This window comes from Gopherus evgoodei, chromosome 8 (assembly GCF_007399415.2).
Source record: "Gopherus evgoodei ecotype Sinaloan lineage chromosome 8, rGopEvg1_v1.p, whole genome shotgun sequence".
Lineage (NCBI taxonomy): Eukaryota > Metazoa > Chordata > Testudines > Testudinidae > Gopherus > Gopherus evgoodei.
The window spans coordinates 47,605,214-47,618,641 of NC_044329.1; the positions used below are offsets into that span (position 1 = coordinate 47,605,214).

General features: G+C 41.5%; 1 protein-coding gene across 7 annotated transcripts in view; it reads right to left on the reverse strand.

Annotated features, from left to right (window-relative positions):
- Nucleotides 1-13,428, reverse strand: part of DNM3 (dynamin 3) — a 369,829-nt gene that overhangs the window by 124,011 nt on the left and 232,390 nt on the right. For 6 of the 7 annotated variants that reach the window (XM_030572453.1, XM_030572454.1, XM_030572452.1 and 3 more), the window contains one exon: nucleotides 4,950-5,059. The exons of the other annotated variant lie outside the window; for it this stretch is intronic. In XM_030572453.1, the coding sequence (XP_030428313.1) occupies nucleotides 4,950-5,059 (110 nt within the window). The remainder of the gene's footprint in view (nucleotides 1-4,949; nucleotides 5,060-13,428) is intronic. 7 annotated transcript variants of the gene reach the window in all.

The following is a 13,428-nucleotide window of genomic DNA, read 5'->3' on the forward strand; positions in this document are numbered from 1 at the left end:
GGGTCCTCAGTGTGAGTCTGTGTAACTGCAGAGGAACATCTCTTGTGCTCCAAACCCACCTCTCCACTCACACACCCCACTACGGACAGCCATGAGGGGAGAAGAACCTGACAAGATCATTCGGTTTCTACTAGAGAGTATGGCTAGGGGAGGGGATGCAGCAGTCTCCATTTTCCCCTGGAGCTGGATAGGGTGAGATGAGGGAGCCTGCCTCCCTCTCTGCCACCCTGGGTGAGGGAATCAGACAGAAGAATAGAGCTTCCTGTGGGAAAAAGGAGGTAGACGAGGGACTCCCCACCAGACAATTCTTCTCCCCATGAGGTGCTGCTCCCCCTACTGGCAGGTAAGGGCAGGAGCCAGCAAACAATGCTCCAGCCAGCCAAAAAATAAAACAAACAAAAAAAAAAACCCAGTCCAGTTTCCTTCTCTGGCTCCATAACTCCAAAATCTCCCTCCTGGTGTGTCCCTTTTTCACCAGGAAAGAAGCAGCAAGGAAAAGGAGTTAATCTCCCCTAAATTCAGGAGAACATGTGGAAGGGGAACTCTCCCTCTGCTTACAGCAAAGGGGAGGAAGATGCACTCCTCACACTTCTGCTTATTCAAAACCCTTCTGATATCCTAGCCGGAGTTAGAATAAACTGCTCCTGCCACAAGGAGTCAGCAGAAATTGCAGCAGTTTAATACAAGGTTCTAATACCTGCCAATAGAGTGAGTCAACCAAAAAGCTCTGCCTCTCTGTTACAAGGCCGTAAGGGTTATTTTAAGGTGGCACAGAAACAAATTAAATGAAATAGCACGAGTGCTTAATTTGTAATGAAAGAGATGCCGGGGCTCCAGCAATTTTTTTTTACTTTCATAATTGATGTGACAAGCCAAGAGGTGCTGGGGCTATGAACTGCCAAGCCTAAAGGTGCTGGGGCTCAGCCCCAGCAAGTCCTGGCACAAATTAGGCACTGAATTGCACTATCTGGAATTCCACAGCCATTAGTAAGATCATCAGAGACTATGATTGCTTCCCCTTATTAACTCACGACAGCTGGAACTGTGTACAGTTCCTAAAAAGAGGCATATTTGCAACTATAATGCTTGTCCCAAGCTAAAGTACTTGCCTGAAAGAAAAAAAATATCAATCAGCAAATAGTTTTTACGGGAAATAGGTGGGGAGTAGGCAAAGCGTTTGTGCTGAAATTCTAGAAGAAAAGTAAACTTTCTGGGAAAGACAGAATTATTATTTTTCGTTTGTTCTTGAACTTTGCCCAGGAGCCTCGGGCTTATTCATCAGTGCAGCCGTTGGATGTGGACTACTGTTCGTGAGCATATGATTGGACAGAAAATCCTCTCCTTGGCTTTATTAGCTCTGCTTATACAGAATGCCAGTCAACCATTGTGAAAATAGGAGAGCAAGTCAAATGGCAGTTTCTCTAATACCATTTGCTTTAGCCCCAAATGCTTCTACCTAAGTAAATCAAAAAGAGCCCATCTACACTAATATGCCCCTGTATGTGAAATTTAGTAGTACGTATGGTTTAAATACATGGTATCTCTCTACTGCTTTTAACAATTATTTGGTTTGCTGGAAGGCACCTCTAGTTTATTTTTCCTTCTGTTTAGGCAATCTTACTCGGATAAGCAGCATATCCCCCATATTCCATTTCAGTGGTTTAATTTTAATTTAGAAAGCAATCAGAAAGGAATTTAAATTCATTATTTCACAACACAGGCTGTTCCTACACATACAATTACGTTTCATTACATGAGAATGTATCTTCTCCATTAAATCAATTGAAATAGTCTTCGTTCATTACACATTACCAAATCACATTTGATTTCTGTCAGAGAGCTGTCGATTTCTGCAGTAAATGAAAGTGACAGTGATTGTTAGTTTCCTTACTCATCTATCTACAGTCTCCTATTCAGGCCTGTCTATCCTTCTTTTCAGCAAAACTAGGATTTCCCCTAGTAACTTTATTTTACAACTGGGGAGGTTTTCATAAATGGAAAAAATGCAGTATGCATAATCCAGGAAGCTAGTGAAATGTACAGTATCAGAAACATATGGCTACAGGAAATACCCTGGCAGTAAGAGGCTGGGAATGAGAGAACAGTCATCAAGAAAACTCTCTTGACTAAAGGGAGACTTTGCTTTAACAATTTAAATATTTTTAAATGCACACTAAAACTTTGCCTAGGCGAGGCACAAAAATTGGATGCTGCTGAGATTAAGAGGAAAGTAGAACACAGAATGACCAACATAACATTCTGGGATGTTATAGTAAATGACTTTACTGCTGTTCTTTAATTATCTGTGTTTTAAATACTGAAATCCTTGGAGTCAGAGAAACCCTCAACGAGCAAAAATTAAAAAAGGGTGATTTCTTCCTCAGTTAGCAGTATGAAAGGTGTGGCTAGATATGGAGTTTATTTTACACTAATAAAAAAGTATCAGAGGGGTAGCCGTGTTAGTCTGGATCTGTAAAAGCAGCAAAGAGTCCTGTGGTACCCTATAGACTAACAGACGTTTTGGAGCATGAGCTTTCGTGGGTGAATACCCACTGCATCAGATGCATCTGACGAAGTGGGTATTCACCCACGAAAGCTCATGCTCCAAAACGTCTGTTAGTCTATAAGGTGCCACAGGACTCTTTGCTGCTAATAAAAAAGTGAACAGTGCAGATTCTCACAGTTAACGTTCCACCCCACACACACACACACCCCCAAAAAACCCAGAAAAATATCTTCACGATCAAGGAACTTTAAAACAAAATGAGATCTATTATACCAGTAGATCTAAACCTTTTCCATTCAAGACCTTCCACCCCCAACCTAGCAAGGTGGGAAGGGCAGGATGGTCACAACTCCAATACATGTTCATGACCACCAGGTTGAAAACCCCTGCACTAGATCATTTCATTCAAGCCTCAGCACTCCCACAATGCTACTGCAGGGTACAGTTCCTAGCGTGAGCCAGGATGAGATATTAAATCAATACAATACTTAATTTCAGCCAAAAGGGGAGATTTCTAGAAAGATCAAAGGAAAATTGGCTGCATCGTGGTAGTAAAGAAATTGCCATTTTAAACACAGTTTAATAAAAGGATTCCCATGACCAAGGAGCCCACCTCCTCCTGCTATGGAATTCTACTTAGACAACATGATTCTGGCATCTTATTGCTGCACTGTCACGTCCTGTCATGCCCATGTATATTTCAGGATGCTTTTAATGCAACTTCAGAATGCAGGAGGCCCAGTCAAAAGCTGAGTGGGTAGTAGCTCTAACAGATTTTACATATACGTATCTAAAATCCTCACTCCACATTCTATGTGAAGATCCACTGAAAATATGAAAAATCACTCTGCTCCTTTTTTTGTGAACTGGAAAAGGTAAATGATTTGTTTCTCTCCTTTTTTCACAGCAGTTTTCCCATTAATATTTAAAAAGACAAAATATTCAAAACCATTAGCACAACAAAGGAGAATCGTCCCTGTGGAACATAAGGCCCCCTGATCCTAGGGGTTGAACTACATACATGCCTGTCTTAAAAAATACTCCTATACTCTGCACAGAATCAATAAAAATGACAAGGATCCATTACTACAAAGTTATCTTCCAAGATTGAGCCATGCGTGTAAACAGTTAAATTACATTTCAGCTTCCACAGAACACTTCTCTTACATTTCAGAACAAACAACTTCTAAAAAGGCAAAAAAAAAAGGTTTAAAAAGCTTTCTGCTGGGTCTAGAAATGCAAACGCTCAAGTGTTTTATCTCATGTTTCTAACGGTTATTTGTGAAATATTTCCAAGTGCACTGTTTGAAACAGAATATGAACATGCGAGCCCAGTCCAATGGTTTACCAATTGTACCGCAAGACTTTATGGGGCATTCAAGCATGAGACTCAAACTTGGTCTCTCGCTCCTGAGGCCAGCAGCAGCTGGGAGTGGTTCAGAGATAGCCCACTCAGCCCTTGCGGGAGAGAGTGCCTCATTTTGCTATGCAATGATCACTTCTAGCCAGTTCAGGAGCAATAAAAAAAGATTTCACAGAGAGTCCTATCCAGCCCTTCTTAGCTGGAAAGACATTTCTGCACATCACAAAGCTTTGGAAGGTGGGGTGAATGAAGAAATGATAAAGGACAAGTATTACAGATACTTAAAAACTGATTTTTTTGAAAAAATAGGACTCTGGAAAATGCAGTTTATCTATTGAAATGCTATAGCCCCATTGAGCCAACTGCAAACACGACTCTTCCCTTTAGAAAGAGCACTGATCACTTGCATTTGGGTGTGTGTTGTAGTGTTCACCTTTCCTTTCTGTTTGTATACTGGTCACACTCTCCTGCTTTTTAGAAGCATATCTCCACAGGGACACAACACTCTCACCACTTCTTACTCAGAAGCTGCAGGCTAGCTGGAAAAGTGTCCGGTGGAACATAGCTGAATTAAGATTCAAATGAATTAGGAAGACAGAGCTATCTCATTAATTCGTCCCTCAGCGTTTTTTTTAAAAACCACCTACAGTGACTAATGACTAGAGACATATTGTTGCTGTAGAATTGTGGGGCCAATCCTCAACTGGTGTAGGTTAATGTAGCTCTATTGACGTCAATGGAGCTTGCCAATTTCAACCAGGATCTAGCCCATAAAGTACAAAAGTCACAGATGGAAGGGCCAGCAACACATAAAAATAGAACAGGGAGGGGATCGATCACAAAAGAACAAAATGACTAACCACGGTCTTGAGTCCACACCATGAACAGTTAGAATGATGTAATGCTAACCTTTGGTGCCATGCATCAGGATTAAAGCAATAGCCCAGAAAGAGATGAGCTGAAAGCATTGAAGAGGTTTAAAGTCACATTTAATGGGAGCACCAAAATTGCAGTCATTTTCATTACATTGTAAATCTTCTTAGACCTATTTGCAAAGCACTTGCTAGCGCCTTCCCTTACCTTTGCTCCGTGTTAAACAAGGCAAAAATATGTTTGCTAGACATGAAGCTCTTTTCAACATCCCGCACTTTCAGGTTGTCCAAGGGAAGCATGTACTTCTTTTCCTTTTCCTATTAAAAATAAATAAAACCACAAATACTGTAAAATGTTTCAAAGAAAGCAGACATGAGCATGCTCTAGTTTAGTTAGGGACTATTCTGTTTTCTGCCCACTGATATCAAAGACTAAAGGAATACCTAAAATAAATTATCTTACTCATAGTTGGGTGAGCTTGGGTGCATACCAAATGATATAGCCTTCCATCCCTTTCTTTCAGTTAGCTGGAGGACAGTATGATGTGGGACTCTATTCCATTCAACTAATCATATAGGGACAGGTTCTGTAACTTGTACTCAGTTTCAGTAAATGTTAATCAGAGATTATTTATGGTAGATGAGAATTGTCAGGATCCTGACAAAAGGCAGGAAGGAACGTAGAAAAATATGGACCCTGCACTTCAGAAAAGCAGACTTAAGACTCCCATAGGGAACTGATGGGTAGGATCCCCTGGGAGGCTAACGTGAAGGGAAAAGGAGTCCAGGAGAGCTAGCTGTATTTTAAAGAAGCCTTATTGAGGGAGCAGGAGCAAACTATCCCAATGTGCAGAAAGAATAGCAAATATGGCAGGGACCAGCTTAGCTTAACAGAGAAATCTTCGGCGAGCTTAAAGTCAAAAAGGAAGGTTACAAGAAGTGGAAATTTGGACAGATGACTAGGGAGGAGTATAAAGATATTGCTAAGGCATGCAGGGGTGTAATCAGGAAGGTGAAGGCACAATTGGAGTTGCAGCTAGCAAGGGATGTGAAGGGTAACAAGAAGGGTTTCTACAGATATGTTAGCAACAAGAAGGTGGTCAGGAAAAGTGTGGGACCCTTACTGAATGAGGGAGGCAACATATTGACAGATGATGTGGAAAAAGCTGAAGTACTCAATGCTTCTTTTGCCTCGGGCTTCACAGACAAGGTCAGCTCCCAGACTGATGCACTGGGCAACACAGTATGGGGAGGAGGTAAGCAGCCCTCAGCAGTGAAAGAACAGGTTTAGGACTATTTAAAAAAGCTGGACATGCACAAGTCCATGGTTCCAGATCTAATGCATTCAAGGGTGCTGAGGGAGTTGGCTGACATGATTACAGAGCCATTGGCCATTATCTTTGAAAATTCGTAGCCATCGGGGGAGGTCCCAGACGACTGGAAAAAGGCAAATATAGTGCCCATATTTAAAAAAGAGAAGAACTCAGGGACCTACAGGCCAGTCAGCCTCTCCTCAGTCTCTGGCAAAATCATGAAGCAGGTCCTCAAGGAATACATTTTGAAGCACTTGGAGGAGAGGAAAGTGATCGGGAATAGTCAACATGGATTCACCAAGGGCAAGTCATGCCTGACCAAACTGACTGCCTTCTATGATGAGTTAACTGGCTCTGTGGATATGAGGAAAGCGGTGGATGTGATATATCTTGATTTTAGTAAACCTTTTGATATGGTCTCCCACAGTATTCTTGCCAGCAAGTTCAAGAAGTATGGATTGGATGAATGGACAATAAGGTGGATAGAAAGCTGGCTAGATTGTCGGGCTCGATAGGCAGTGATCATAGAATCAAAGAATATCAGGGTTGGAAGGGACTTCAGGAGGTCATCAAGTCCAACGCCCTGCTCAAAGCAGGACCAATCCCCAACTAAATCATGCCAGCCAGGGCTTTGTCAAGCCTGACCTTAAAAACCTCTAAGGAAGGGGATTCCACCACCTCCCTAAGTAACCCTTTCCAGTGCTTCAACATCCTCCTACTGAAAAAGTTTTTCCTAAGATCCAACCTAAACCTCCCCCACTGCAACTTGAGACCATTACTCCTTGTTCTGTCTTCTGGTACCACTGAGAATAGTCTAGATGCATCCTCTTTGGAACCATCTTTCAGGTAGTTGAAAGGAGCTATCAAATCCCCCCTCATTCTTCTTTTCTGCAGACTTAACAATCTCAGTTCCCTCAGCCTCTCCTCATAAGTCATGTGCTCCAGTCCCCTAATCATTTTTGTTGCCCTCCGCTGGACTCTCTCCAGTTTTTCCACATCTTTCTTGTAGTGTGGGGCCCAAAACTGGATACAGCACTCCAGATGAGGCCTCACCAATGTCAAATAAAGGGGAATGATCACGTCCCTCAATCTGCTGGCAAAGCCCATACTTATACAGCCCAAAATGCCGTTAGCCTTCTTGGCAACAAGGGCACACTGTTGACTCATATCCAGCTTCTCGTCCACTGTAATCTCCAAGTCCTTTTCTGCAGAACTGCCACTTAGCCAGTCGGTCCCCAGTCTGTAGCAGTGCACGGGATTCTTCCGTCCTAAGTGCAGGACTCTGCACTTGTCCTTGTTAAACCTCATCAGATTTCTTTTGGCCCAATCCTCTAATTTGTCTAGGTCTCTCTGTATCCTATCCCTACTCTCCAGTGTATCTACCACTCCTCCTAGTTTAGTGTCATCTGAGAATGCAGTCCACGCCATTCTCTAGATCATTAATTAGCCATTGATCAATGTCTCAATGTCTAGTTGGCAGCTGGTATCAAGCGGAGTGACCCAGGGGTTGGTCCTGGGGCTGGTTTTGTTCAACATCTTTAGTAATTATCTGGATGATGGAATGAATTGCACTCTCAGCAAGTTCACAGATGACACTAAGCTGGGGAGAGAAGTAGATACTCTGGAGGGTAGGGATAGGATCCAGAGTGACCTAGACAAATTGGAGGATTGGGCCAAAAGAAATCTGATGAGGTTCAACCAGTGCAGAGTCTTGCACTTAGGAAGGAAGAATCCCATGCACCACTACAGGCTGGGGACCAACTGGCTAAGCAGCAGTTCTGCACAAAAGGACCTGGGGATTACAGTGGACAAGAAGCTGGATATGAGTCAGCAGTGTGCCCTTGTTGCCAAGAAGGCCAACGGCATATTGGGCTGCATTAGTAGGAGCATTGCCAGCAGATCGAGGGAAGTGATTATTCCCCTGTATTTGGCACTGGTGAGGCTACATCTGAAGTATTGAGCGCAGTTTTGAGCCCACCACTACAGAAAGGATGTGGACAAATTGGAGAGAGTCCAGCGGAGGGTAACGAAAATGATTAGGGGACTGGAGCACATGATTTACAAGGAAAGGCTGAAGGAACTGAGGTTATTTAGTTTGCAGAAGAGAAGAGTGAGGTGGGATTTGATAGCAGCCTTTTACACCTGAAGTGGGGTTCCAAAGAGGATGGATTGAGGCTGTTCTCAGCGGTGGCAGTTGACAGAACAAGACACAATGGTTGCAAGTTGCAGTGGGGGAGGTCTAGGTTGGATATTAGGAAACACTATTTCACTATGAGGGTGGTGAAGCACTGGAATGGGTTACCTAGGGAGGTGGTGGAATCTCTACCCTTAAAGGTTTTTAAGGCCCAGATTGACTAAAAAGCCCTGGCTGGGATGATTTAGTTTGTGTTGGTCCTGCTTTGAGCAGGGGGTTTCACTAGATGACCTCCTGAGGTCTCTTCCATCCCTAATATTCTATTATTCTAATTGTAAGAAAAACACAATACTATTGAAAGACGCGTGGTTTTAAAGCCTTGTTTTAAAGCACAGGACTAGAGGGATGTAAATAATGGTAATGGTGACTATTGTTTTCTCCTCAGCACTTGACATTTCATTGAAAGTCTGTGTGATTTCAAGGAATTTCACTGGTGGCCACCATGTACCAAACAGGTCTCCACATATTAGTGTATCAAGATACTACTACTATTTTTGGAGTGCTAGTGTGAGCCTCAGTAGCCCAAGTCTATTGACCTGGGCTGGGAGGCTCGCTCCAAAATGCTGTGGGGACATACCAAAAGCACTTTTACAAAGGAGACCCTTTTACAGATGGGGAAAGACATCAAGAAGTGAAGTGATTCACCCAAGAGCTGGGATTAGAACCTATTTCTCCTGACTCTCAGGCTGGTGCCCTCGCTCCTAGATCCTACGGTTCCAAATACATTAGATAAATATGACAACTGAATAGTGAGATGTAATACAGACTCAGAGCAGTCTCTCCAACTAGCAATATCTACTGTCATGTATGGCATAGAGTCTTTCAACTGTTCTGGAGCCCTTACTGTATTCAAACATTTAGCTTTTAACTAGGTACTGAGGGGTAACCTGCAAAATTAATTTAAAAGTTGAAATTTTAAAAGATAGATGTTGTGGTCAAATACAACACACACACTGCCACACAAGAACAGTAAAACATAAGCAACAGAAGTCTACAATATCTAGCAATAGAAATTCAGAATATTCAAGAGTCTAACAAGCCCCATGCTGCAATCTTTCTATACGAAGCTCCATCAATTCAAATGGAATAACTCATGCAAAGAGAGGTTGCAGAAACAAACTCAATTTCCTTAGTTAACTGAATATGTTCCTTTTACATGCATGTTTTCCAGAATTGCTTTTGTATTTCCTTTTTGAAGTTCACATTTCTGAGTCAACACAGATATTAATCACTAAAACATATGTGCATACTTAATTAAGGAAACATATAGAAGCATTTTTATTTATCATAGATGATTAACAGATACAATTTTTCCTTAGAGTTAGAGCCTCACCAAGTTCACAGCATGAAAAATGCATCACGGACCATGAAATCTGGTCTCCTGGGAAATCTGGCTATTATAGGGGGACTACAGTATTGCCACCTTTACTTCTCCACTGCCTTCAGAACTGGACAGCCAGAGAGAGGTGGCTGTTGGCCAGGCACCCAGCCGAGAAGGATGAACTACCACCAGCAGCAGCGCAGAAGTAAATGTGGCATGGCATGGTATTGCCTGCTTCTGTGCTGCTGCTGGTGGCGGTGCTACCTTCAGAGCTGGGTGCCCGGCCAGCAGCTGCACCTCTCCAGCCACCCAGGTTTAAAGGCAGCACAGAAATAAGGGTGGCAATACCATGACCCCTCTACAATAGACTTGGACCCCCCCACTCTCCATAAGCCTCTTTTGAGTTGAGACCCCACAGTTACAACACTGTGAAATTTAAGATTTAAATATGTGACACTGTGAAAGCAAGATTTAAAAAATGCTATGACTGTGAAATTTACCAATATGGACCATGAATTGGGTAGGGCCCTACTTATAGTCATTGCAAGATATTTTCCAACATACAGAACCCATATAAATAATTTAAACACTCTTTAATGATTATTCTTGTATAAGGAAGATTCTAAGATGAAGTAAAGTACATGGTGTTCTAAAATGTATTTTGGTTAACTGTACTATGTTTTTGTATTATAAATAATATTGTCAATAGTATCGGTACCATTGGGGGAAAAAAACCTTAAAATGGCAAATATGCAGCTATGCTTGCTCGAGTCCATCTGGAAAATACACCTCATTATATAAACATGGGGGGGGGGAAGATAGATAATCTTAATATCATAAAACAAATTATAGGTTTTTTTTTAAATTAAAAACTGGAGTGGACAAAGGTGTAACATGCTTTGTTATACTTAAGTATTTAAGATCATTTTAAAACATCTTAATTTCTTTCAAAATGCTTTAAATGTATCTTGTTCTTCCATAATTATAAAAATAGAAATGGCTTTTTTCTTAAATGATTAATTATTACACTTTCCAGGTTACTTTCTATTGCAATGAAATGTGCTATCATTTACTACTATATTACCAGAATACAAAAATATTTCTGATGAAAGAAGATAATTATTGATAAATCAAGCAATCACATAAGTATGAAAACCAAAACAGAAAGCCATGGAAAAAACTATACCAAGAATCCTCTAAACAAAGTTCCAGATGTAGGAAAGTTTTGTAAACATTCGATGCCATAACTGAGTCTCTTCTCCAGCCACCATGAAGAAAGAAATGCCTACTGGAGGCTAAGATGTGATATTTATTTACATGGCCTTCCACACCAATACTGAGGTGGAGAGGACAATTCTTATGAAGGGAGACGGAAGGATGTCTATGTTTCAAAGTCCTTCAGAGACAACATATTGGACATGAGAAGCCAGGTTTCCAGAACTATTTAGCTCAGGAAAAAATGCATCACACATCCACTATGATATTCAAGAGATACAAAGCTCATCGCAATTTTAAAAAAAAGCCAACCTTCTTCCCCCACTCCCCCCCACACACAGAAAAAGGAACTATCACCTCCACCTGAACTACCATCATTCAAGCAACAAGATGAGCACAACAAGAAGTTAGCCTTAGTGCAATTACATTATCTTGTGGAAGTTCTCAAAGCTCTAACCAGGATCAGATCAGTGTTTGCTAGGTGCTCCACAGCCAAAAGGCAAGGTTACTATCTTAAGGAACTGCAAGGTGGGAGGAATGGGGCTAGGCATAGTTACACAAGTGATGATGGGCACCTGGCTTGTTAGTTCCATTTCTTATTTTTCAACATTTGTTCATTTTTATTTATAGATTTTAATTTTGGTTACATGGCAGAGGTGAATGAACAAATACAAGAAAAGGTTTCAGTAAGAGGTGAGAACAAAGACTCATCTCTAGAAGGAACTGTGACTTCCTCTGTTGTGAATACAGACTACACTTTACAAAGATGTAAGTGTGACCCATCCTTCCTCTGACATGAAAAACTTCCCACGGTGCAAGTTAAAAATATCCTAGCCAGGAAAGGCCTTCATCCCCAGGAGATGATGTTCCATCACTAGCAGTCATATGGTAGCCTCTATTTAAAACTGGATAGTTCTGTGCCCCTAGGGAGTGAACTTGGCTCCAGGGGTGCAACAGTTTTCAAATCACTAGGGTGGAAGTTACCCCTTACAATGCTGTTTGGTTGGGAGATTCGTAGGAGCATACAAAGAATGAATACAGTGACCATACACACAGTTACAAGTAAAAAAATCTTGTTTGTATTATAAGTTACAGTCACATACCCATATAGACAATGTTGGGTTCATACTCACATACCCAAGGATCTTATCAAGTTGGGTGGCTCTCCTAACAGGTAGTCATTAATAGAGGAGTGGTTCCCACTGTGGTCTTCCCACCCTATTCATATCAGGAAACCCATTTTATCTTGCTGTTATGACCACGTTTAACACCCTATCAATATGCATGAGGGTTTCATCTTCTTCCTTATCTGTTCTTCCACACAAATGATGGGGTGCCCTGCTTCTCATAGGTGGTTCTCCTAGTTCCCCTTATTCTTACTAACATTTACATCAACATGTTCTCATGATAACCTGTGTTCAGAGCAGAACTTTTGTGATGTTACAATCGGGTGTCTTGCATTCTAGATGGGTATATTGGGACATTTTCTGGGAACATCACCTATTGGCACATCCTCTACAGTAACCCTGTAAACTTACTGGTATAGGGTCATTCCTGTGTCACCCATTCATGACATATCTCCTTAAGCCTGAGGCCTAGTGTGGCTGAGCTGAAACCTCATAGGCCTTAGCATGTACCCTTGCATTATGGTCTTACTTTACCTATATATCTAATACACACTTACCACTCCTAAATATTTATCAGTCTTATATTCCTATAATCCTATCCTACTTATATCTAGTCATCATACATTGATTACATATGAACCAATATATGAGTTAACCAAGACAACAGATGATACAATTAAATGACAAAACGAACTAATTGGCTACAAAATGTAATGCTCAAGAAAGTCCTTAGTAGGCTAATGCTGTCCTATGTTTTATGTGCGAGTGACTAATGACGTAGCAATTAAAAACCTGCAACTGGCCCATGCCAGCTGACTCAGGCTCATGGGGCTCAGGCTAAGGGGTTGTTTAACTGTAGTGTAGATGTTCTGCTGATGCCTGAGCTCTGGGACCCTCCTATCTCACAGGATCCTAGAGCCCGGGGCTCCAGGCCAAATCCAAACATCTACACAGCAATTAAACAGCCCTTTAGCCTGAACCCCATAAGCCCAAATCAGCTGGCATGGGCCAGCTACTGGTTTTTAATTGCAGTATATAGACATACAGTAATAGATCGACTAGCTGCCAACAAGTGATAGTGAGATGGAAATATACTGTACTGCAACTACCAACTGCTTCAGCAAGTTTCAGTTAAAAACACTCAAAATAAATAAAGGTGAAGTCCAAAATGTTACAAGGGTGGATGGAGAGCAAAGATCTCTGACAATGCTTTAAAGTGTGTTAATGAGTTAGGATGAGTTTGCCCACACGAGGCAAGAGGGGGATTTTAATCTAGTCTTTTCCCTCCTTTTGACAATCTGCAGACAGCCCTCGGGTGACTGGAAAAAAAGTTACGTGGATTGCAGCTGAAGGGGGTTTAAGGAAGAATAACTCTATTCTACAGTTTTTGGCACAATGAAAAGGGATTAATTAATTATTTCCTATATCATTCTTTTTAAGATATCATCAAGGAGAATTCTCATTTCTAGGTCTCATGAGTTCAGCTCTTCTTTTTCTGGTCTTCTGCTGCACCAATT